Source organism: Delphinus delphis, chromosome 2 (genome assembly GCF_949987515.2).
Source record: "Delphinus delphis chromosome 2, mDelDel1.2, whole genome shotgun sequence".
Classification (NCBI taxonomy): Eukaryota; Metazoa; Chordata; class Mammalia; order Artiodactyla; family Delphinidae; genus Delphinus; species Delphinus delphis.
This window is the reverse complement of record NC_082684.1, coordinates 97,865,770-97,889,555: the sequence shown is the minus strand read 5'-3', so window position 1 is coordinate 97,889,555 and position 23,786 is coordinate 97,865,770. Positions and strand designations below refer to the sequence as shown.

The window sequence follows — 23,786 nt, the reverse complement described above, 5'->3', positions numbered from 1 at the left end:
CCAGATGCTCCATTTAACTGGCCTCCTGAGTTTGCATGAGGTCAGGGAAGCTGCAGGGTGGGCGGTGGTCACTCCACGGCTCTGGGGTCAAGCAGGTGAGAGGTCACAGTCTCCCCCGACCTTGGTGTGTATGACCTTGGGCAGTCCCTCCACCTGCCTGAACTCCATTTTCTTAAGAGGATAAATGTGGGTTTTGGTAGCACGTGCCTTAGGGCTTATTATGAGGTTGAGCTAGAGGACACCCGTAAAGGACTTAGCAAAACCCCTGACACTGAGGAGAGTCAACTGCACTTTTGAAAAGAGCGGGAAAAAGGGAGGCAGACACTTCTAAGCTGCATCTTGTCAAGGCCCAACTTCCCTGCTTATTTCATGAGTTGGGCTTCCAGGACCCCCAGAAAGAAGGGCTGGAGACACACGGGCTCTCGTGAGGCAGTCTCGGGCCGAGGAGGGGTGGCGACGGGGGGACCCTGCCTTGCTGGTCTGGTGCGGCTGAGGTTTGCCAGCCCCTTCGCCAGGTCCCTGCCAGGTCCATGCGATCCTCTTACAGAACTGTAGCTCTGATCCCACAAGTTCACGTTTCCTTCTTCGGCAGCCCCCTCCCCGACCCAGGAAATGATTCTCATTTTCTCCTCCATTGAGTTGAGAGGTTTCACACACCCGGCGTCAGAGAGAATAACCCAGAGGTGGACAGTCTAGAGGCTGAGAAGTTTCGCTCCCGGAAGACTGGGGAAGCTGCCCCCCACCTGCTTGCTCAGGTCTGGGCATTGCAGGACCCACGCATCTCCCCAGCCCAGGGCTCTGCTCCTCAGCCCGTGGCCGAATGCCGGGCTCTCCCTGAGGTGGGGACAGGGCAGGGCCTAGTCTCCGCCTGCCCTCCTGGCCTGGCTGCTCCCTGGGCCCCCCTGGGGCAGGTGGCCGACCTTAACCCTTTATCTGGGCACGCCGGGGGCACCCTGGGCCGATCTGGTGTCTGCACAGGACATGCAAAAGGGAAGTGGACACCTAGCCTCCCACGGCAGCCAGCACGACAGATGGCCCTTCTCATGCACACGTGGGCAAAGGTCACGCTGATCCCACATCGTCGGGAGCCCGTTCTTGCAGGGGACGCTTTTCCCCAGCTCTCCAGGGGTGGGTTTTGTCCTGTCACCTGCGGAGGCCCCGCCGACTCCAGAAGGCGTTTGCACCAGGTGGTCCATCCCTAGAGGCGGGAGGGAAAAGTGTGGGCAGGACTCCGGGTGCTGGCGGCTGAGCGGTGCACGAACAACCGGCCACACGGGACTTTTCCAGGATGAGTGGAGACAATGAACAAAAACTTTCAGTGCCATCTGTGAACGTTGCAGGCTCCAGATCGAGTGCTTTGCGTTACAGTGACTGATCGTGACCACTGAAGAGGGAACAGCTGCCGTCGCCTTTTTAAGTCCTAGGGAAGAGTGGCGGCCCAGCTGCTGGGGTGTTCCCAGGGTTCTGGGTGCAGGAGTTGGTCAGAGAATGTTTACTGTGTGATAAAAGCAATCTGATTCTGAGAATGTGTGTGTTGTACACTGGAGGCAGTTCCAGTGGACAGTTCATACGAGGGTATAAGAATTAGTGGGTCCTTTAATCCCACTCTGGAATTCAGTCCCCAAATAACTGTTATTTTCGCCAGTCGTAGCTCAGGGGCTCATACACGTCAGAGCCGGGAGTAGCTCTGCAGGAAACCTACCCCCCATCGTGTGTGAAGTGTCGGCCTGGGGAAGCACATATTAAAAGTCAGCAGTGGATTGAAGTCCCCTTAATGGCTCACCTGCCCCCCCCTGCCGCACCCCGGCCCCTCTATTTCTGTCTGTCTCTGTCCATCTGTCTCTCTGTACAAGCACAGGGCAGGGCCCTCAGCCTTGCAGGGGGGGAGCAGGAGGTGTGAGGGGTCTGGGGCCCACTGTGCCCCACCTGGGGCTCACACCACAGTCCCCCCAGAAAACGTCTGACTTGGACGCCACGTGCCTTCCCTCAAGGCAGCCTCGGAGGCCACGTGTCGTGTGTCCCCGCGGGTGGTTGCGGCCTTGACCCTGGGAACTCTCCTGCCCTCGCCAAACCCGACAAGACATCCATGACCACACGTGTCGAAGGTCCGTGTGGGCAGCCTCAGATTTCCAGACAGTCACACGTGTCCTTCCGTTGCGGAAATCAGGAAGAAAAGAGGCAAATAACCTCAAACGACATGAGCTAAACACCACCCGCAGCAGTAGTAGAACCATCGCTGGCAAAGTGAAGACCGCCAGGCACAGAGGGGAGCGTCTGAGTCAGAGGCACGGGAGGAAAAGGTGAAACGGCATTATTTCCCTCTGCTTCTGTCACAGCGACCCTCTCCTGATCCCCGGGAGCACCCACCCTGCTCGACAGAAAGCGTCAGCACAGGCAGTGCTACAGTCAAAGGTCCAACGCGTACAAGAAGTGCATTTTGTGGGGAAAGAGCAGACTTTTATCTTGGTCTGGCAGTAGCTGGGCTTTCACTTTCCAGGTGAGAAACATTCTTCCAAGTCAAGGTGGGCTTCCCGCTGCCATTGCTTGGACATGGACGGGCCACGCAGGGGCCAGTCCTCGGCTGTCGCCTCCAGGTGGCCAGGCCCCGGGTGAGTGCAGGTGCCTGTGTGTCACCAGCTGCGTCTCCTTCCTCGACGCCCCCTCAGGGCCAGCATTTGTCTGGTCATCACGCTGCCAGACTTCCCGGCACCACGTCTGTAGGTAGGAGATACAGAGAACCGGCCATCGGATCCGCCATGTCCAGATCGGATGGGCCTGGCCGGCGGGATCGAGCCCAGGGCCTGGAGTCTCCACTGGCGCAGGAAGGAGGGTCCGAGGTGGTGCTCAGGGGATGGCTGTGGGAGCTGCGGCCACGCGGGCTTCGGGACTCCTGGTCCTGGCCTTGTGGTCGGGCGCAGACCTGACCCTGACAGCTCCTGGGTCAGGCTCGGCAGCAGACAGGAGACGCCTCTCTCCCAGGTGGGCCCCACGTGTCCTGGAAGGACCAGGCCAGTGGGGCAGGCGGGTCTCCCTCCCTCCCTCCAGGCCCCAGTGCTGTTCTGTGGGCCTGACAGGGAGTGGGCTTCTCGGCCCCTCCTCATGTGACCCAGTCAATCACGCCCTTGAGTCAGTGGTGGGCACGGAGGGGATGGGCTATGGGCTGGGGCAGTGACTGGCTCCTTTTCCGCGTTCAAGGAAGATCGCATTCAGAGTTGCCCTCCTGGACAAGAAGAATGAAAAACCTGCATCTTCCCGTAGACTCAGCCGAAACCCACCCTGAGGATGGCTGGTCCGCGCACGGACTCACAGGCACCATCCTCTTGCAGGCTGAGCCTCTGACGGCCCGACCCCGACCTAGCTCCACCCTTCACACCGGGGCTCAGGCTCCAGCGCCACGCAGAGATGAATGCGGACCGAGGACGTGAGGCTGCAGGGGGTGAACCCAGTGGTCCTGAGAGGTGAGGCCTCACGGGGAGGGGCAGGGCCTTCACTTCAACCAAACACAGGCGCCCACCCTCAGGGTCTGAAGATAAAACAGGAGACTTCCAGGAGGAATCACCCTGGCTTCTGTCACCTCCCTTCCTCCCTGATGTGTATACACACCGCACACGCACACACCACACACACACCCCTTCCCCGACGTCCGCGGCGTCTGGACGCACGTTAATAGCACTGCACTGGCAACGCTCGTGAGAGGTATTACGACAAGTGCATTCATTTGGAGGTTTACCTTTGAACAACGTATGAAAACAGGGTCTTCAATAACAGCACATATTACAAAGGGGGATGACTAATCCGCTGATAGAAAATAAGGTTTTCCAAGCATTTCAAAGGCACTTTAACATGTAATAAACAATTAAAACTCATTCTCATCGCTAAGTGTCTACCTCTCAGCTGTGAGCTGAGTTAGGGGAAGTGCCTTAATTACTAGCGTCAGCCAACCTGATCCACGTTTCCTGTTTCTCCAGGTCTTTGCCTAAAACAGCCTCGTGCATCCTCCTCCTACTTTCCATCCTCAACTCTATCACCAGGCCACCCTCCCTGCCCCTCACACGGGCACTGATGCCCCGAGGGATGGATTCACTGCCCAAGGCTGTGGAGCTGGAGCTCGGTGTTGCAGCCGTCAGGCTCCCCTGCCCTTGGATGGGGAGAGAGGGCTCCTACGGGGAGACTAGACTCAGCCAGGGTCCCAGCAGCTCGAGCAGGAAAGGGGATGAAACAGAGTAAGATCTTCTTCCTCAAGGCATCTATTCCACGTGCTTATCAAATAGCTTTGTCCACACGTCCAGGTCAGCTTGGGGGCACGTGTGTATTTTTATATGTATAAGTAAATGTGTGTGTGTGTGTGTGTGTGTGTGTGTGTGGGTGTGTACATGCGGCACACCTCAGAGATATGGTGGGTTCAGTTCCAGGCCACTGCAATAAAGCGAATGACATGGATTTCCGGTTTCCCAGTGCATAAACGTTATGTTTACACTCGACTGCAGTCTATTAAGTGTGCAGTGGCATTACTTCTGACAAAACTATGTGCCGATAGACTTGCTTGATGTGGGGTGGCCCCAGACCTTCAATTTGTAAGAAGCATCCGTGAAGCACAGTAAATGGAAGGGTGGTAAGACAAGGTGTGCATGTGTGTTCCACGTTACTGAAGTAATTACCGGTAAGTTAACTAAGTTAACGAAGTCCTAGAAACTTTCCAATTTTGGTCAGGAGAGAACAGAACCAGCCGTTGGAGCTTCATGGGACCTGCGAGGTCGGGCCTGTGGGCAGTGGGGAGGCCGTGCTCTGACCCACGGGCACCCTGTCCACACCCTCCACACTCGCCTCCATCTAGGAAACAAGGGCTCAAACCACAGGGTCACTGAGGTTGCTCAGTTCTGTGACTCTGCTTTTGTGGAACAGTCAGGGTAACAGCCTCAGCTTCCCATCTTGTTGGTGACTGTGTTTTGTGGGAAGGGGATATTCATGAGAGCTTGTCGTGTTTCTTAAAATCTGAGGCTGAGTGGACAACGTTCCAGGGCCAGTCCCTCCTGCCGTGGCTTCCTGGCCCCACCAAAACCCAGTGACCGGCAGCTAGTCTCTCGCTCCCCACAAGTACAGGCCTGACTCCAGCTGCAAAGGTAACCACCTGTCAGGTAATTCTGAAATGCAAGCGGTGTTCCTGTCATTTGGACTGTTTCATCCCCCATGTTTTCCTTCTACAAGCAAGAGGGGGTGCACCACCCGACAGACACGCCTGGACTTTCCCTCACCGGCACACATGCTCTTTCTGCTCTGGGGTCTCCTCCACACTCCCAGCAGATCCATCCCCAACCGGCTTTTCAGTCCCCACCCCACACGGCTTTGTTGTCTCTCCGGTTTCATGAGCCAAACATTGTTTCGACTGCAGGCACCCGTCCAGCTCTTTCCTTGTTAAATAATTGTACAAACTGTTCAAACAGGCTGTGTTCATTTTTCTTTTCTTTTTTTCCCCTTTTTGGTTTGGAGGGGAAAAAATAAAGGAAAGAGAGAAGGGATGGTCCCAGAGAACTAGATTTTTTTCTTGAGAACTCCAGAACCTAGAGTTCTCAATCACACAGTCACTGCTAATATTTCCTACCATCCAGGTGGGGATGGGATCCTGGGGGTGGGGAACGGGATTCCAGGGAGGATGGGATCCCAGGAGGGGATGGGATTCCATGGGCGGGGGGGATGAGATTCCACGGGGGGATTGGGATTCCAGGTGGGGAAAGGATCCCGGGTAGGGACAGGATTCCAGGGGGAATGGGATCCCAGGAGGGGATGGGATTCCAGGGGGGATAAGATCTCGGTGTGGGGGGGATGGGATTCCAGGTGGGGATGGGATCCTGCGGGGGGATGGGATCCTGGGGAGGGGGGAACGGGATTCCAGGCGGGGAAGGGATCCCAGGGGGGTGGGAGCAGGTCCTCCTGCTCTGGGAAGCCCAGGTGGTGCCCCCCAGCACCCCAAGGGTCTCAGCCTTTGGGGTCCCCCCTCTGCACGTGGGGCTGGGACCCTGGCTCTCGGGGGAGGGGCTCTGCTTACTGAGGTTGTCCTCATCCTCCGTGTGTGCGGCCCCGGGGCTCACGTGCTTGAAGGAAGCGATGAAGGCGGACAGCGTGCTCACTTTGTCTGGAAAGAAAAGAAGGACAGGAAATGCACTTTTGACATCGAGTTCCAGAAAAACTCAGTGCTGTCATATGTTCTTATTACTGAGGGTTTGGACATGGGAGGTTGAAAGGTCATTTTTGGTTTTAGCCACTTCATTCTGGTTCAGTCTTTTATTGAATTTCTGACAGCATTTTATCAAATTCCCCTCTCCATTCAATTTTAAACTTTATGATTTCCATCTTTCTTCTTTTCTTATTTTTGGCATCTCCATGTCCCTCAAAACGAAGTCACCATCTGCAGGGCAGCCCCCTAGCCTGAGCCTGCAGGGAGCTGGGTGGGCAGGGTCTGCAGACAAAGGACGTTTCGCAGAGAGTAGCTAAGGCCAGTGAAGAAATGCCTCAATGAAACGAGAGTCCTGCAAACAGAGCCAAGACTATTTCTCCCCAGTAGTGGAGAACCTGTTTGTGGGCTTGAGGGCATGAAAAAAAAAGGACTTATGGAACCTGTAAAATATAGCTACTGTTTGTTTGAGCAAAAGTAGACTGAACAGGAGGAGGGAACGGTCAGGGGCCCTAGAGGTTCCCCTGAAGTGGGGGCGGTAACTGAAGTGGGAGAGGAGCCCAGGGACCCCCTGCCTGCAGCCCCGGGGGTGGTCCCGGCTGCAGACCTCCTGAGCACAGCGCAGAGGGGAACTCGGACCCGAGAGGGGGTGGCGCTTGGGACCAAAGGGCTCAGCTATTTCCCTCTGAACAAAGACGAAGGACAGGTGGGTTGAAGCCCAACTGGGAGAAATGAAAGAATGACTACTGAAGGGACCAGAGGAAAGCTCCTTATATCAGAGCCCTAACTCTAACTCTAACCCCTAACCCTAAACCTAACCCCTAACCCTAACCCCTAACCCTAACCCCTAACCCCTAACCCTAACCCAACCCTAACCCTAACCCCTAACCCTAACCCTAACCCAAACCCCTAACCCAACCCTAACCCTAACCCCTAACCCCTAGCCCTAACCCTAACCCAAACCCTTAACCCAACCCTAACCCTAACCCAAACCCCTAATCCAACCCTAACCCTAACCCCTAACCCAAACCCCTAACCCAACCCTAATCCCTAATCCCTAAGCCTAACCTTAACCCCAACCAGAAGTGAGTCCACAGGAGAACTCAGCCCCGACACCCCCAGAGCCGCTGTGCTCAGACCCCTGCCCCTCACGGCTCTGTCCCCTCGAGGCTGCAGCTTTGTGACTTTCCATGTGAACCTTGACTATGTTTAGAAAACCGCAGAAGGCAGAATCCCTGTTGCTCATCCAGTGTGTCACAGGGTCGCCATGGGGTTGCCCTTGCCCTGCCCTTGGCCGGGTTGTCCAGGGTCCCTCGTCAGGGACACTTTAACATGCTCCGTGCACCATGCTGCCTTTGTCTGCTCCTGTCGTAGGAAAGGAGCTCTGGTTTGGGGCTCATCTAAGTTGATCTCTCCTGGAAACGTCAACCGGCTGCTTATTATGCAGTCAGCCTCCAGGTGTCCAGACTCAGGCCTGAAACTTACTCTTTTTGTTTCAATTCTGAGCCTGTTTTCTCTTTAGCTGAGCTTTCCAGAGGCCAGGGAGTTCACATTGAAATTCATTCAGGAGCCTGTTAACAGCTGTTGTTTCCGTTAGGGACGAGCAACAATACAATGTTCACTCGGAGAACAATAAATAACTCAAGTACAGAAGGCCTGCTACCTCTTCACTCTGCCGAACACGAAGAATAAGCCCAGGGAAGGCCCAGTTCCCCAAACCCTCATGGCCGAGCTAATTTACTACACGAGAATGAAATCTCTTGCTTGAGTTATAATTTCATTAAGGGAGCCCAATAATGTCCCAGAAAGAGTGTGAAGCTCAAATGATTTAGTCTCGAGCCTCTCAAAATGAAATTACAATCTTCTAATAAAGCAGGGCTACCAGCCAGACACCCACAAAAACACACTAAAACAATTCAGAGCTCACCTTAGCCGAACTGTGAAATACTTAAATATTGTTTTCCATCCATCAGAGTTCTCGATTTCTAGGGTGGCCAGATTTGTCAAATAAAAATTCAAGACACCTGGTTAAGATTGAGTTGTGAATACACAACAGATACTTTTTTGTGAATATACATCTCTAATATCATGTGGGACATACATACACTAAAAAAATTATTCATTGTTCATCTGAAATTCAAATTTAAGGCAAAGGACTTGAATAAGCATTTCTACAAAGAAGATATACAAATGGCCATTAGCGCATGAAAAGATATTCAACGTCATTCATCATTAGGGAAATGCAAATCAAAACTATAGTGAGACACCATCTCACACACATTAGGATGGCTGCTATCAAAAAAAAAACCTAGAAAGTAACAAGTGTTGGTGAGAATGTGGGGAAATTGGAACCCTTGTGCACTGTTGGTGGGAATGTAAAATGGTTCAACCACTGTGAAACCCGCAACTCTGCTCTGGGTATAGACCCAAAAAGAACTGAAAATAGAGACTCAAAGAGTTCTTTGTACACCCACATTCACAGTAGCATGATTCTCCATAGCCAAATGTGGAAGCAACCCAAGTGTCCACGGATGGAAGGATGGATGGATGGATAAAGAATGTGGTCTGTACACACAAGGGAATATTATTTGTCCTTAAAAATTCCCAGAAGGGAATTCTGACACAGGCTACAACACGGATGAACCTTGAAGACATTATACTAAACTCAATAAGCCGGCACAAAAAGACAAATGCTGTATGACCCACGTAGATGAGGTCCCTAGAGAAGTAGAAATTATAGACACAGAAAGGAGGATGGTGGTTCCCAGGGGCTGTGGGGTGGAGAGGGGGAGAGCTGTTTAGTGAAGACAGAGTTTCAGTTTGAGGAAATAAGAAAGCTCTGGACACAGATGTGGTGATGGTTACACAACAATACAAATGTACTTGATGTCACTGAACTACATGCTTAAAAAGGTGAATATGGTACATTTTATGTTATGCAAGTTTTACTACAATTTAAAAAATAAAAAAGAATTCAAATTTGACTGGACATCCTGTGGTTTTTCTGTGAACCCTATCCCTTCTTGCCCCATCCACTCCTCGGTGGATTTTGGATTTCACGGGCCGGCTTAAACCCAGCAGACAAACCAGGCAGGAAGCATCAAAGCTGCTGAGTCAGCCCACCTGAAGCTCCAGCTACCATCTCCTGCCACGATACTTCATGAAAGAGAAATGTTTAACCCTGAAGGCACATACCCTCTGACTGAGAAACAATTGTTCTTAAGAAAGGACAGACCGAGTCTTTATTTATTTATTTATAAATTTTTGGCCGTAGCGCACGGCTTGCGGGATCTTCGTTCCCCGACTGGGGATCAAACCTGCACCCTTGGCAGCGAAAGTGCAGAGTCCTAACCACTGGACCGCCAGGGAATTCCCCCAGACCGAGCCTTTACAAGGTCATTAGGAAAAAGGGTGAGGAATTACATTTTCTATTTAGAAAAATTCTAAAAGAAATTATTTGCTGTCGATGACTTTTTCGGTAGTTGTTTCCTTGACATGTGCCTGTCAGTTTCGTATCTACTTCTACTGGCTTCAGGTGAGCAGAGCCCCAGTAGCCAACTGGTTCTGGTCTTTGTGTTCCTCACGGTCACCTTTGAAAACCTGGTTTCATGCCGGTTACTTACTGATGGAAAATAGAGGCCCTGCTTTTCTTTCTTGCAGCTCTGGTTTGGGTCCGCTGAAAGCAGCTGGTTAACAGGACTCCCAGCCTCTCACTGGAGAGTCAGCAGAAGGAGAGGGTCTTCCTCCAGGGAAAGCGGCTGGAAGGGCTGGGTGCTCCCTGCCGCACAGCTGTGTCTGTGGCTCTCAGCTCGGGCCCAGGGGCCCTGGGAACAAGCTGGATGTTGGCCTGGGTGAGGTGCACTGACCTGGACTGGCCCCTGTGAGGAGAGCACCTGGGGTGGCCTCCAATCAGGGGTTGTTTCTAGGGAAGTTCTGGTCACCATCCATCATATTAACGGTGTTTTTAGTGAATTACTTGGAATGATCCAGGGCATTTGTGTTATAAACCTCATTGCTCACTGCAAAATAAGTGGCTCTGGCCCAAGTTGATGTGATTTCAGATATTTCTGGAGCACATGGAGAAGCATTTTCAGGGGCAGAAGCCGTTTCCTGGAAACGGAGGAGATCCCATTGGTTGACAATATTGATAATGAAGAACAAACACAATTTGGTAATGACATAAAGATAGAAAAATGGAACAATATGGAGGGTTCAGAAATGGAATTACACCTGTGTGATCAACCGATTTTCAACAAAGATCTCAAAGTCATACACTGAGGTGAAAGAAAGTCTTTTTAACAAACAGTGCTGAAAACCTGTACACCATCTTGGAAAAAAGTGAATTCTGAGCTCTATCTTGTATCATAATGAAAACGTTCACTAAATGGATCATAAAATCTAATACTATGAAACTCCTAGAAGAAAATATAGGAGATTACTTTCATGGTCTCCGTGTTGTCAGATTTCTTAGACATAGAAAGCACCAATCATAAAAGAAAATATAATTTTCATCAAAATTAAAAATTTCAGCTCAATGAAATACACTGTTAAGCAAACTAAAAGCAAGCCACAGATTGGGATAATATATTTACAATCAGGACAACTGATTTTTATCCAGAATAAAAGAAGAACTCTTATAACGTAATAAGAAAGGACAACAAATTCAAATTAAAAATATGGGCAAAATACTTGAACAGAAACTTGACAAAGGAAAATATTCACATAGCCAATAAACACATCTCCAAGCACTCAACGGTGGTACACGTTAAGGAAATGCAAACTAAAACCATAGAGAGATATCAACACACACCCTTGAACGGCTGGGACTAAAGGTAAACTGTAGGTGCAGTCAGGCCCCCTTATCGGGACGTGGGTTTATCTTTTTCTTTTTTCTTTTTTGCTTATTTTATAGATTTGGAAGCTCCAATGTATTTAAAAGGCTTTAAGAAGACTCTCAAAGATAAGGCTCTTTGGAGCGGTCCTCGGACTCACGTCCAGACAGCCGTACATATGGAAACAGAGGGAGCAAGAACCCACGTGAGCGGGATGCGGGCCACGGAAGGTTGCAAGCATCAGGCCCCGCCACACGTCCCGCAGCTGCGGAGACTCAGTTTACCCACGAGGAGCCGGAAAATGTCGACGTTTTGGAGCCTGCTTTTGTGAAAGCCGTGTTTGCTTTCACAGACTGTTGTGTTTATCAACAATTTATGAAACAGTTTTTACCAAGTAAGATGAAAATTTAAAAAATGTCTTGCGGCACGAGCCCATGTCAGTTACCTGGAAAATCCGTCCATGGGAAATAACATGTTTGCTGGAAATTTTAATAAAAACCGTAATTGCTAAAATACCTAAGGATTTGATCTTCTACTGCAAAGCACTAAATAGTTCATAGGTTATTTTTTAAAAATTAGATCAATCACGCACTTGGGTTCTGCCCTATTTCAACCGTTTGGAGTGAGCTTTTGTGCTTGTGTCCTCTGCGTCTGTGGGCCAGGCGCTGCCCCGTCCAGCCCAGCTCAGCTGCGAAACAGAAAGAAGGTGACAGTTGGAAGCCGCCGAGCGCGGTCAGTACCTTTGGGCTACAAACCACAGCCTCCTTTACACGTTCCCTTCTTATGTTTTCCTTTTGCCAAAACGCACTCTGACAGATGGCCCCCCTCAGACTTGACCCACTTTCCTCCCTGACTGTATCTTCTCCCCCAACACAGGTATGTCTTGAACGGATGCCGCTTCTATCCAAACACAAACGCAAATCAGCCTGAACAGGTGGGTGACCTCGGGAAGTAAGAAAATAATTAACCTCCATGCAGGTAGGAGAAAGGAATAATGTTTGGAGGAAAGGCAAAGATATTTTCTCGCAGATTTTCAGGAATGTGTATTTTAAGAGGCCATTTTCAAGCTGCCATCTATGAACAAGGGGATTCAGGCGAAGAAAAACTCTGGGTCTGCCCCGAGTTCTGTAACACAAGAGGGTCTGCTTCTCACAAGGAGTGAGGCTCTTCTGGAAACTCCCAGGTGCATAAAACTCATGCTTTTGGTCTTGAAACAGGCAGCCAGCCTGTGTCTGTTCCTCGTTCTTTGTATGGGCTGAACTGTGTCCTCCCCCAAAATTCACGTTAAGTCCTGACCCCCAGGACCTCAGAATGTGACTGCATTTGGAGATGGGGTCTTTAAAGAGGCGATTAAGATTAAATGATGTCTTCAGGGTAGATCGTAATCCCATGTGACTTCAAAGAAGAGGTGAGGACCCAGACACTCGTGGAGGGACCACCACGTGAGGACACGGGGAGAAGGCGGCGTCCACACCCAGGGGAGAGGCCTCAGAGGAACCAGCCCTGCCCACACCTGGATCTCAGACTGCCAGCCTCCAGAACTATGAGAAATAAATGTCTGTTGTTTAAACCTGTGTCTGTGGTCCTTTGTCATGGCAGCCTGAGCCCACTAATATATTCACTCAACAAATCTTCATCGAATGCAAATTAGTTGTACCCCTAACCAATAATTTCACACTCTAATGCTAGGAAGGAAGGGTGCTCAGGGACTTGGCCTGTCCAGGGGCACCCGGGAGGTCGGTGGGGGGGCGGGCATCTTGCAGGAGGTGACCTGATAGCTAATAATACCGCCCACCCCTTACTGCGCACAGGAGGCCTGGCTCCAGAGCTAAGCGTACTTCCACTGAAAGGTGAGTCTGGGATGACCCAAGTCAGGGGAGGGGAAGGCCAGGCTGGCAGAGGGGCTACCTTTGCAGCTCTGTCTGGGTGCATCCTCACCACCATGGGCCTGGAGTCTTGATTCTGAACAGGGGCCCCCAGGGGGCTGGAGGGCAGCAAACATAAACCTTCTGGATTGTGAGGGGTGAGTGGGAGGGATGGTGGGAGAGGGGAGAGTGGGGGAGAGGGAGAGAGAGAAAGGGAGGGAGGGAAGAAGAAGGAGGGGGAGAGAAAACTCTCATCCAAGATGGGTCTGAGGCCCAGACACGGTGCCCAGCATCACCCCGCACTTGCCCCCGGGAGACCCGACATCTGGAAACTGTTGCTGAGGGGACACGGGGGCCAGTTAAAATATCTGGTGGACACACCTCGACTTTGGCCAATTAAACAGAGATGTTTCCCCTTCCATCTCCCTGGATGGGCTCAGACTTGGTTATGAGATGGTCAACTTCCATCTGGGCTGAGTTTCATAGATTGGAAATAACTAGAAAGTGACGGGCCTGCTTGAGACTCACTGAGGGACAAAGAGGAGGAGGGGACAGAGGAGGTTAAAAGAAGAAAAGCAGAAAAAAGCACAATAACCGTCCATGTTTATGCTCCAAGGGGCTGAAACTTCCAAATGAGCCGGTGAGGACTCTGCAGCCGACACCCTGGCCTGGGTGTGAGGCTGGGGTCTCTGGGCTTACCCGGGAGACCCTTCGTGCAGGGCTGGGATGGGGGTTGAAGAGGAGGAGACTTTTTCATCCATTACAGACTCAAAGGAAGTCAGGAATATCCAACGCCTGAATTCCTCTTCAAAGCTCCCAAATTTCATGGGAAGGGATCCCCTAAGTGAGAGTTGCAGTAGCTCCTGCCGCTGGGAGGACGGCTAATAAATATGCTTATAAAATAGGACCTCCAGTGCACGGGAATTAGAAGCATGGCTCTCAAGGAGTTGTTGGAGCAATAAGACGTCTCTTATGGAATCCACCATTTCCTCGTGGTTTAATTTCTCGGGCACATTGTTCTCCTCCTGGGAAGCTACCCCTCAAAGTCATGGGCTAAGACCTCCCCATGTCAGCTCCCCATGCCACCTCCCGGAGGGTTCTGCCCAGGCCACGGTCCCGGTGCTGCGAGCAGCCTTGAGGACCACGCAGACATCCCAGCTACACCTGGATTATTTTGGGAAGCAGGGGTGGGAGCCTAAAACAAACCAGCTCACACCAGATCATTCTACGTGAACAGCAGGCAAAGACACGGATGGCTGACATGTGACTGACGGGACGGGGCTCTGCCAGAAAGTGCATTTAAACAGCAGAAAATCTGCATCTAAAGGTGTGTGTTCACACTTTGCCAGGGCGCTCAGGGGCTTGGGAAGCCCTGCGCTGTCCTCTGATGCTCCACAGGGAGTGGTGCACACGCCAGTGTAGACATCTCTCTAGATTCCTTTCGGGTCCCCCACGAACCTCAGGGTGCAAGGGTTACTTTGGGCTCTGCCCCTCACACTGAGGACAGTGGTCCTGCTGGACAGTGCGTGGTGTCAGACCCGACGTCCCTGCGGCCAGACACGCTGTGCGCCACCTTCTCCATCACGCGGGGAGAGGCCAACCTGGGGACGGGTGGCGGATGGCCAGGGAGGTGGGGAGCTGAGCTCCGCGCGACGCTGTCCAAGGCCTTTCCAGGCTCCGAGACCTGACGGGAAAGCCGGAGTTGCTTCCAGGACATCTTCCTGATCCTCCTTCTGGCCAGTGTGGTCGAGGCCCACCAGCCACTCCTTCAGCAAATGTCCCTTGTCTGTCCAGGTGCCGAGTGCCTGGCCTGCAGCACCCTGGTTGGTAGCACCTGTCTTGTAGACTTTTCTGGGCAAAGTTTTTGCCCAGATTGAAATGTGTTTCTCCAATTAGGAAAACAGATGTGTTCTCGCTTCACGTCACTCACACAGGTGTCTGCCGTGGGAAGCCCCCTCTGGGACGGTCTGGGACGGTCTCCTCTGGTTCCAGGGCTGCTGGCACTCACGGTTGTTGGAGGGTGGTGTTGATGTCAGCTCCAACGTCCAAGGAGAGAGGAAAAACCTGTTGTCTTGCGGTTTCCTGTGTTCGTCTGTGACACAGTGAGTCGTGCGTCCACAGAGGGGTCCCTGGTAGGGGCGGAGGGTGCTCCTGGTCACCTGGTCAGAGAGAGCAGGTGACCAAGGGCTCCAGTGGGAGGTTGAACTGCAGGGAGTTTGGGGCTGAAATGGGGAGCCTCCACTGCTCACCAGCTCTGAGGACCCGTGAGGCCTCGAGGGATGGTCCTGTGATTCGGGTCAGGAATTGAGTTAAAGAACCAGCTTGAAGCAGGAAATTCTCAGGAGGTGAGAATTTGACCCTAAAGACCCATGCAAGTCCTCCGAGAACTGTTGTCAGTGACCTGCAGATACGGTGACAGGTACAACCCTCTGCGCGAGGGGCGAGTCCTGCACAGGCTCTGCGATTCACGTCCCCAAAGTCCTCCTTCCATGTTGCTGGCTCTTCACACGTCTGGTGCTTCCTCTGCTGGCATCTCTGGCCTCCCTGCCCTCCTCTCTTTGGAGACATGCTAACCACAAGTCCCTCTATTTTATAGCTTTCCTTCTATTTCCATTTTATAAAAAGGTTTCTCTGCCCCTTAACACCATCCAGCGCGTCACAGGACACCATCATTCTCTGCAGCTTTCTAGGCCTTGAGCGGATGCTGTCGCCTCTTACATTCCCAAAGGCCACCGGATCCAGGATTATTTTTCTTTTATTTTCTAATATTACTTTAATTACTTAAGTACTGAGTTGAGCTCATTTGGAAACTAGAAACAAGACATGACAGAACCTCCCTGCAGGTCGCCCTGTCCTCCGCGGGCTTTGTTTAGACTGGTTGTCAACACTGTTTTCTTCTTCAGGGCAGTTTGAATGTGGCTAATTTCTTATCTCTTACAAGAATTAGACACTTCAATAACCAAAAATAGAACAACTGATCACATAAGTAATTGTTTAGAGAGCAGGTCAAACTGCTAGTATCTGGATTTGCAAGTTTAATTATTTCTCTTTAGAATGGACCTCTTGGCTAATGTATGAAATGATGTTTATTAATTTGAAGCTCCCTAATGGACTGGTCTCTTCATGCAGACCGTCTCAGGACAAGTGAGGGTTGCTAATCACCCTTCCGGAGCTGACCCCAGCAGCCCTCCACCGTTCTGACGTGTGTAATGATCCATGATGTTCCCCATTACCCCACGTAATGGGGTCACACGTATTGACAGACATCAGTCCTACAGAGTGCTGAGAAGACCCCTCCCTCCCGGCCCCCGACCACGCCTGCCCCTGCGCCTCTATGTCCTTCACATCAAGTACTGTCCCCCGTCAGTCTGGCTACTTGAACCCAGGGAGGAAACAGCTGGTCGTTGATTCCATCACCTGTTTATTCAGCGAAGATTGATGGAGCACTTACTACACCCCAGGATCTAGAATGTTCCAGAATAGCGTAGAACAGCCTAGAACTCCCTCTTCCTGCTGTATTTTCTGTACAGCCTTTATCAGCATCTTCAACACCATGTGTCACACTTGCTTGACTTCCCACCTCTCCCGACTAGAATGTGGAATTCATGCGGGGGAGGATTCCCTTCTGTTTTCATGATAAGATCCTGCGATCTGCAGACAGGACCATTTCATGGGATGCGTGGGCACTAGTCAGATGGGACTGAACAGAATTTTGGTCAACAGGGTCCTTTTCCTTTGCTCCTGGATTTCACCACAGTGCAGCCTTTCCCTCCTTTCTGAGTGAACTCTTGTCGGTTGGCAGGGTCGTCCACGTCTGTGGCTTGGGACCCCGCCTCTCAGCCTCCTGGTTAAGTTGCTAACGAATTCTCAGGCATCAGGAGGGGCTGCAGGCAGCCTGCAGGAGTCATGGTGGTGAGGTGTGGATAATCGTGCCCTAAGACTGCCTTGTAAATAAATGTCAGTATTCACCTGCTCAGGGGTTTTGTGATATCGTTTTGGAGGTGCTCCAGTCTTAAGAGTTGCTGTTGAGGAAACTGGGGAAGTGACCAAGCAGAGAAGAGTCCCTATGTCCTGTGACCAGGACTATAAGGGATGCTTTAACAGAGAGAGAACTAGGCAGGGGCCTGCCCAGGGAGCAGACGTCAGGGAGCCCTCCAGGAGGGGGCAGAGGTCGTCCAATGATATGACGATGCCCATTCTGTGTCACAGCCCAACGCTGCCTGTGTTTGGAGGCAGGTGTGAGGAAGAGGAAGAGGAGAAAATGAACAGAAAAGCGAGTGTGTGCCGGACGAGGACGAGGTGAGGCCGGTGAGCACAGGCTGGCTGGGCACTCCGGGTGCCGGACGGAGCGGCCGCTGCGCTGGGCTCCCCAACAGGCCGCTCCCGGCTCCTTCAGAGCCAGAGGCCGTTTACAGAACGAGACACACTGCCTTGTGAAATATTAGTTTCTTATTACTTCTAGCAAGCAGTGGAGTAGAAAGCGGCGTGGTAGGTGGATTTTCTATAAGAGGCAACGTGTGTGTTCTCTATTAGATTCCACGAAAATCAATTTGCAACCCAGTTCAGCCTGGTAAAATTAGATCTAAAACTATTTAATTTTGTTTCAAGAGTGTTTTTCCCATCTGATGCCTGGCCTGCGGACATACAGTGATAAAATACCTTGAGTTATTGCGGGCTCTGTGCGCGTGTGTTGGAGGAGACGCACCCGGTGTTACGCAGCTTCCCAGCGGCCGGTGCCCAGGATACGATGCGAGTCACCCCCATCACTGCGAGGCTCATTTTTAACACTCTTATTTTGCATTCCACGTGGTTTGGTAATAAGATGTGGCACGTGGATGTGTTTAGTTTGCCTGAGGACGTGCTTTTGTGTTTTTGGAGTCAGGCCCTGTGCTAGAGAGGAACTGTTTGGGGCAGCGGTGCTGGGGGTGGGCATGCTGGGCTGAGTCTGGTCGGGTGGGGCTGACACTTAAACACAGGAGTGGGTGGAGGTTGGAATTGTTGCTTCTTCAACTGAAAGTGTCTCCGTTTTGGGCTCTGAGAAGACCTGAAAAGTCGGAGAGTTCCAAGAATGCCTTGTCAGGCACTAACTCTGTCAGCTCATGTTGAGGGGAGAATCCACGTTACTCTTTGCTGGGACCCCAGGCCCTGCCAGGCTCCGAGTGACACCACGGAGTGTCACCAACGCTGACAGTCAGGCTTACAGGGCTGCATGGTGTCAGGTGAGGCAGCACCCGGCTGGGCCCGGACCTCAGTTTTCTACTTTTCCACGAGTTGCAGTGAAAATTGTGCCGAGCCCGTGGGAGCAGGAGGGATGTGGCCTCAGCTTTCAGGGGGGATTGGGGGAGGCCAGACCTTGCCCTCTGCGTGGCAGCGGGGCAGGCGTTGTTTCCCAGGATCCTGGTGGACGGACGCCATTGGTGAAGCACCACGCTCGGCACCTGCGGCATTGTCACCACTTTTCCACGTCCTGCTTCGCAGCCCTGTCCACCTCCCATGTCCACCGCCCCCCGCCCCCCCATCCACGTCGGAGAGGAAAGTCGCGTGGGGAGAGGTGACGTGACCCTCGGCAGCACAGTTACCACGCGGGTACCATGGTTCACGGGCAATGGCGCCGCGTGTGCCGTACACGCGTCGCCTCAGCTCCCCTTCCAGCCTCGGCATCCTCCCCGATCAACACACGGGCTCACGCAGCCCCCACCAGGCAGCTGAGGTGGCACCCTACGACCCCACTGAATTGTAAATGCCTCTGGGAAACGGATCGTACATTATTCAGCGTTGTGTCCCCAATTTATCCCTAAGAGTTGAAGTTTCATCACGATTTGCTGGACCCGCCTGCCGGCCAGGATGCCACCCACCTGCCCTTCACTTTTCTGCACGGGGCCCGCCCTTTCTCTGAGCAAAGTCAGCATACGGTGGCGTCTGGTTTTCTTTAGAGAACTGCAGTAAGACCTGGGGCAGCAGTTCTGCCAAACAAAGACAGGTATTATTACCCCAAACATTTCCAGGAGCAAATGCACTGGTGGAATCTAAGTTCTGTCAAGTGAAGCAGACTTCTTTACTGGAGGGCTTCGGAGGACTTCGAAGGGCCACGTGCTAAGGTCACTAGGAAATCTCAGCCACGAGCGCACAGCTGCTCCCCAGCCGTGGAGCCCGTTTGCCCCAGCATCACAGGGACTTCTTTCCAGGAGACAGAACCTGAGACGAGCTGACAGATGGGGCCGCAGAGGCCTCACCACGTCCTTGGGACAGCCCTGTGGGCATTTCCTAAGTGACGGCTGGGAACCTCTGAGCCTGGGGGAGGGGGAGGGAACAGGAACCTAAATAATTCTGTATTTGGTACAAAAGTGGGTGTGAATGCGTAAAGATGTGGTCTAGTCAGAGAAGATCTTGTCATGTTATTTCTGAAGTTCTGTTCAACAGCCATTCTACGTATACCTGTGGAGCACTGGTCTGTAGGAGGGTCCAGGACAGAGAATGTTCTTTTCCTCTGAACTTACACTCCAGTCTAAGCTCAAGACATATTTCCCTTGTCAACCAAGCAATGCAGATTTTGGTCCAAAGGTTACTATCCACACACACCTGAGAAATGACTGTAATAGTGTGTCCTTTACATGTAACCATTAAGTATAAACTATATTAATCGTTCACAGACACCTGCTGGAAGATGAGCTGGCATCTCCGAGCCAGGTAAAGGCCCCCCGCTTTAGTGGGGTGCATTGTCACTCAGCACCTATTTTCCTTCCCCCACTTCCTTGGGGGGCGCCCGTTCCTGACTCCTGGCCTACGGGCTGGGTAAGGCCGACCCCACTCTCAGCTCCAAGGGGGGCTCTCATGACCTGATCAGAAGAACCCCCCTCCTGGCCAGAGTGGACCATGGGATCCGCTGGGCCCAGTGCAAAATGGAAACGTGGGTCCTTGTTCAGGGAGCATTACGATTTCCAGAAGGAGACAGCAGAGGATTGAGCCAAGGGCGGGCCTTTCAAGTGGGGCTGCATGACCATGAAGGGTCGGGCCAGGACCCCCGTTTCTCTAATGGGCAAGAGCAGCCCCCTGCCCTCTGAGCCTGGAGCTGATCCCCTGCAGCCGTAGGAGAGCCTGGCCTCAGGCCACCGTGCACGGCCCACAGGCTACTGCTGGGTGTCTGACCCCTGCAACCAGACACGTCCTAACTTACAAACCCACTCACCACCTGCCTCTTTACACGTTTTCTGTCGGCTCATTTCCGTGTGAGATGGACTCACACTATACCTCTGGGTCACTGATCATCCCAGGACCCATGCATGTGAGAGGCTCCACGGGGGCCCATTGGCCAGAAGTGTCCGTGTCCCGATGATCCACCAGGGGCATCTGTCAGCTTCCATGTGTCCGTGTGACAAGGACCCTGGCCGGCTGTCACCCCCATCTGTTGTGGACGAGGCTAGAACCGCAGATTGAGATGCAGGGAGAGTCACAAGCCTGGCTCCGCTCCTTGAAATTGGGATGTGTTTTTTTAAAGAACTTTGTGCTACTACAGTCAGGAGGGGCCACCTCCACTTGGGGCTTGTTCTTGGCACAGTGAACAGACTCAGGCGGCTTCTGGGGGAAGCGGCCGCCCGGCCCATCAGGGGACCTGGAGAGGTCGGGTGTTGTCACAGCGGCAGGCGGGGATTCACTTGGACTGGCACGTCTCCTCTCTGACACCCACAGCCTGTTCATTTTGCGGGGTATCTGGGGGTGCATTCTTCCCCCAGGCTCCTGCAGCGCCTCGACGCCCTTCCTCTGAGGGGCCGCCTGTTGTCTGTGTCCTCCAGGTGGCCCGGGTCTCTTGGCTCCTACGCTCCAAGTGTGTCCTCAGGTGGGTCATCAGGTGTGTCATCAGGTGTGCTGTCAGGTGAGTTTGTGGAGCTCCCGTCCCAGCAGAGCTGGTCAGAGATGAACTAGGGGAGCAGTGTCACAGCACCAGCTGCCTGTGAGCTTGGGGTGCGGCTGCCCTCAGGGCTCAGAGGGAACTTGGGTCATGACCCTCCTTTCCAGAGCTTGGAGGCGGAGGCCGACCAGGACGGGGGTACCTTCGTGCTAATGGGCTCTCGCTCCGTTCGTGCCTTCCTGATGACAAGCTCCGGAGTGCCCTATGGCTTATTTAATTAAAACATAAGTGTTTTCGTCCAAAAGGAGGAGGAACAGAAGGCAAATCCTTTCTTTGACCTAAGCAAGTGTCGCCGGGAACAGCCTGTGAACGTGGCCGCGCAGAAAGCCACAGCTTGTGGATGCCGTATTTGAGATCTGAGAGGTTTGCGTGCAGAGGGCTCAGCTGAGGAGCTTCCTCGGGGCCCATCGAGCTTCTGGGGACACACCTCCGAGACTCTCGCAGGCCCTGCCTCTCTGCGAGATGCATCAGGAGTGATGATGGGGACTGTGCGCCCTGGTCCCCGAGCGGCAAGCTGACAGCCTGCCCTTGAGTCTCGAGATGGACGATAACTCTGCAAAGACAGAGCCACTCATCCGTGGGGCTGTCACTGCTCTGCTGGTGTGTGTCAGAGTGGGCCCGGCAAGGTCAGCACCACGCCTGGGGGCTTGGGATGCGTGGACTCCACTTCGGCCGCCTGTGCACCTGGTGAAAACACGTCATTGCAGGATTCAGCCATCTCCTCTCCTGGAGCCCAGCAGCATCGTGGGCTGTGAGCTGCCGGGGACCCAGCGTCCAGTTCCACCCTCCAAGAGAGACTTGCATTGCTTCAGAGAAATCCAAGGATCCAAAGAGATGCTGACCAGACTCCCAAAGGCTAAGTGATGGACAGTCTTTTTGAGATCCCCCAAATTTGAGCCGGAATGAAATATATTAGGACCATCTCTCTCATCCCCGAGGAAGCAGTGGGTCAAGCCCCAGAGCACATATTTTCTACTAGTTCTTCTCATTAAAATTGTTCAAGAACTTATACTTTGAGGAACCCTACCTCCCTTTTTGCCCAAATTTAACTAAATTAAATTTCAGTTAGAAGCTTCCTACATACAATTCCTGGTGTTAGAGCTGAGTGGGCATGCGAACCCCCCCCCCGCCTCCTCCATCCCCAGGGAGCCTTCCACCTGCTCCCAGCAGGTCCTCAGAGCCCCTGGGGTGACCTGGGGTACAGCTGCCAGCCGACAAGAGGACAGCCCTGCACGTCCTCCCTGTGCCCAGTGCCTGTAATCAGCTCGGTGCTGGTAACCCGAGTGTTTATTGCTTATTGACTACGTCTCAAGAAAAAGGTATAAAGCATCAATTTGGTGTATTACCCCAACTGATGCTCACGGCAATCTTACGAGTTAGCTGCTATTATTGTCCTTCTCATCAATAAGAAAACCGAGGTGTGGAAGGATTAAGCGATTTCCTCAAACTCAGGCTCTCTGACTCCCAGCTTCCACAGAAAACCATCTCCATTGAGACCTCCATTCATCGGGGTCCCAAGAGTCAGTGTGCTCTGGGGAAATGTACCGTCACACACCCAAACTTCACGATGCCTCAAACGAACCTGTTTATTAAACCCTCTGCCTATAGACTCTGATTACAATTTGCTCTTTTCAAAGTCACCAGCCTTGATACAGGCATAGATTTTTATCCTGCTGAATGGACTGAATGTGTGGTCCGGATCCTGGTGCCGTATCCTGGTGGCTCCCACTCAGGGCTAATCAGCTGACGTGTGTCACTGTCTTCCAAGCCCGAGACCCCCCTCAGCTGCTCGGACATGGGCTGCCAGACACCTCTGGACACATGGTCACACCTGCTTTCAACTCAGTCCTGCAGCCGTGAGCACAAGCTCCCGGGACACAGGGAACAGACGAGGGGGTCTTCTCGGCAGGTGAGGGGAAGGTGACTGAAATCCACTCAGGCTTGTCTTCCTACAGGTCCCCTTCTCGTTCATCTCTGCAACCTCCGTCCACTGACACTGACCCTGGGGGTTCCCAGAAATAAATATGACCTTGACTCCCCACCCCCCATGGATGGGTGGGTGTCTCAAACTTCAGAGAAACTCTCAGATAACCTGAGCTTGTAGGCCACGGTGACGTAGGGCAGACCAAGCCGGGTGTTGGGAAGTAGAATGAGAACAGGGAATGTGGATAGAGCACTGGCTTAGTTCTCTTGGGTTGTCTGAAATGAGGACGCTTCGGGCCGGACAGAGAGAGAACACCTTCTGTGACTGGTTCAAAGACTGTGCTCAGTCCAGGGCCCTCAGGGGACCAGACCTAGCCTCCTGCCATTTCTGCCACCCCATCGGCCCCATCCATCCCTGCAGCCCGGGGCCTGTCCTGCCACCTCCTGGGCTGGACACTGCGTTACTGGCTCTCTCATTTGAGTAGATGATGGATGGAAGAGGGACAAAGAGGGTGTTTGGGAAGCTCTGCAAAACACGGGGCGAGCCCAGAGCCCCCAAAGGAGACCCCCTCAGAAGGCTGGGAGGACTCACAGGGACCCGTCCACAAAGTCCACCCATGTCTGTGACCCTGCTTTGAATTAATGTGTCATTTCACACAGGCACTTACCAAGTCCACTGAACACCCACTAACAGGCCCGTCAGTCCCTGCTGGGGTAGTGGGGAGGCCTCATCAAACAAAGACGTATTCTCCCATAACGGTGCTGGCCGGCCCGGCGGGAAAGCCTCTGAGACTGGACTGTCCCCTCTTTCACGGTCTCCCAGGGAGCCGGGGTGATGGCCTGTAGTGTCCCCTCTCTTCTGCAGGCAACACTGGAAGGGGCGCCCGGGTCCCTCATCCCAGCACCTCCGGGGGGAGTTTTTGCTGCCTTTCACGAGGATGCTGTGTGTGTCTGGCTAGGAGGGCGCTGGATCAACACTGAATGGACCTGGACGGCCAGGAACACCAGCTGCCCTTCCTTGACCTCCAGGCCGGATGGGCAGGAGGGAGGGTGTCCGGAAGAATCAGCGCTTCCTGGTGCACTATTTTCCT

At 52.8% G+C, this 23,786-nt stretch overlaps 1 protein-coding gene across 1 annotated transcript in view; it reads right to left on the bottom strand.

Annotated features, from left to right (window-relative positions):
• The window catches only part of ADARB2 (adenosine deaminase RNA specific B2 (inactive)), a 361,537-nt gene that overhangs the window by 99,496 nt on the left and 238,255 nt on the right, over positions 1–23,786 (bottom strand). The window contains exon 2 of the mRNA XM_060003592.1: positions 6,044–6,130. Within this exon, the coding sequence (XP_059859575.1) occupies positions 6,044–6,130 (87 nt within the window). The remainder of the gene's footprint in view (positions 1–6,043; positions 6,131–23,786) is intronic.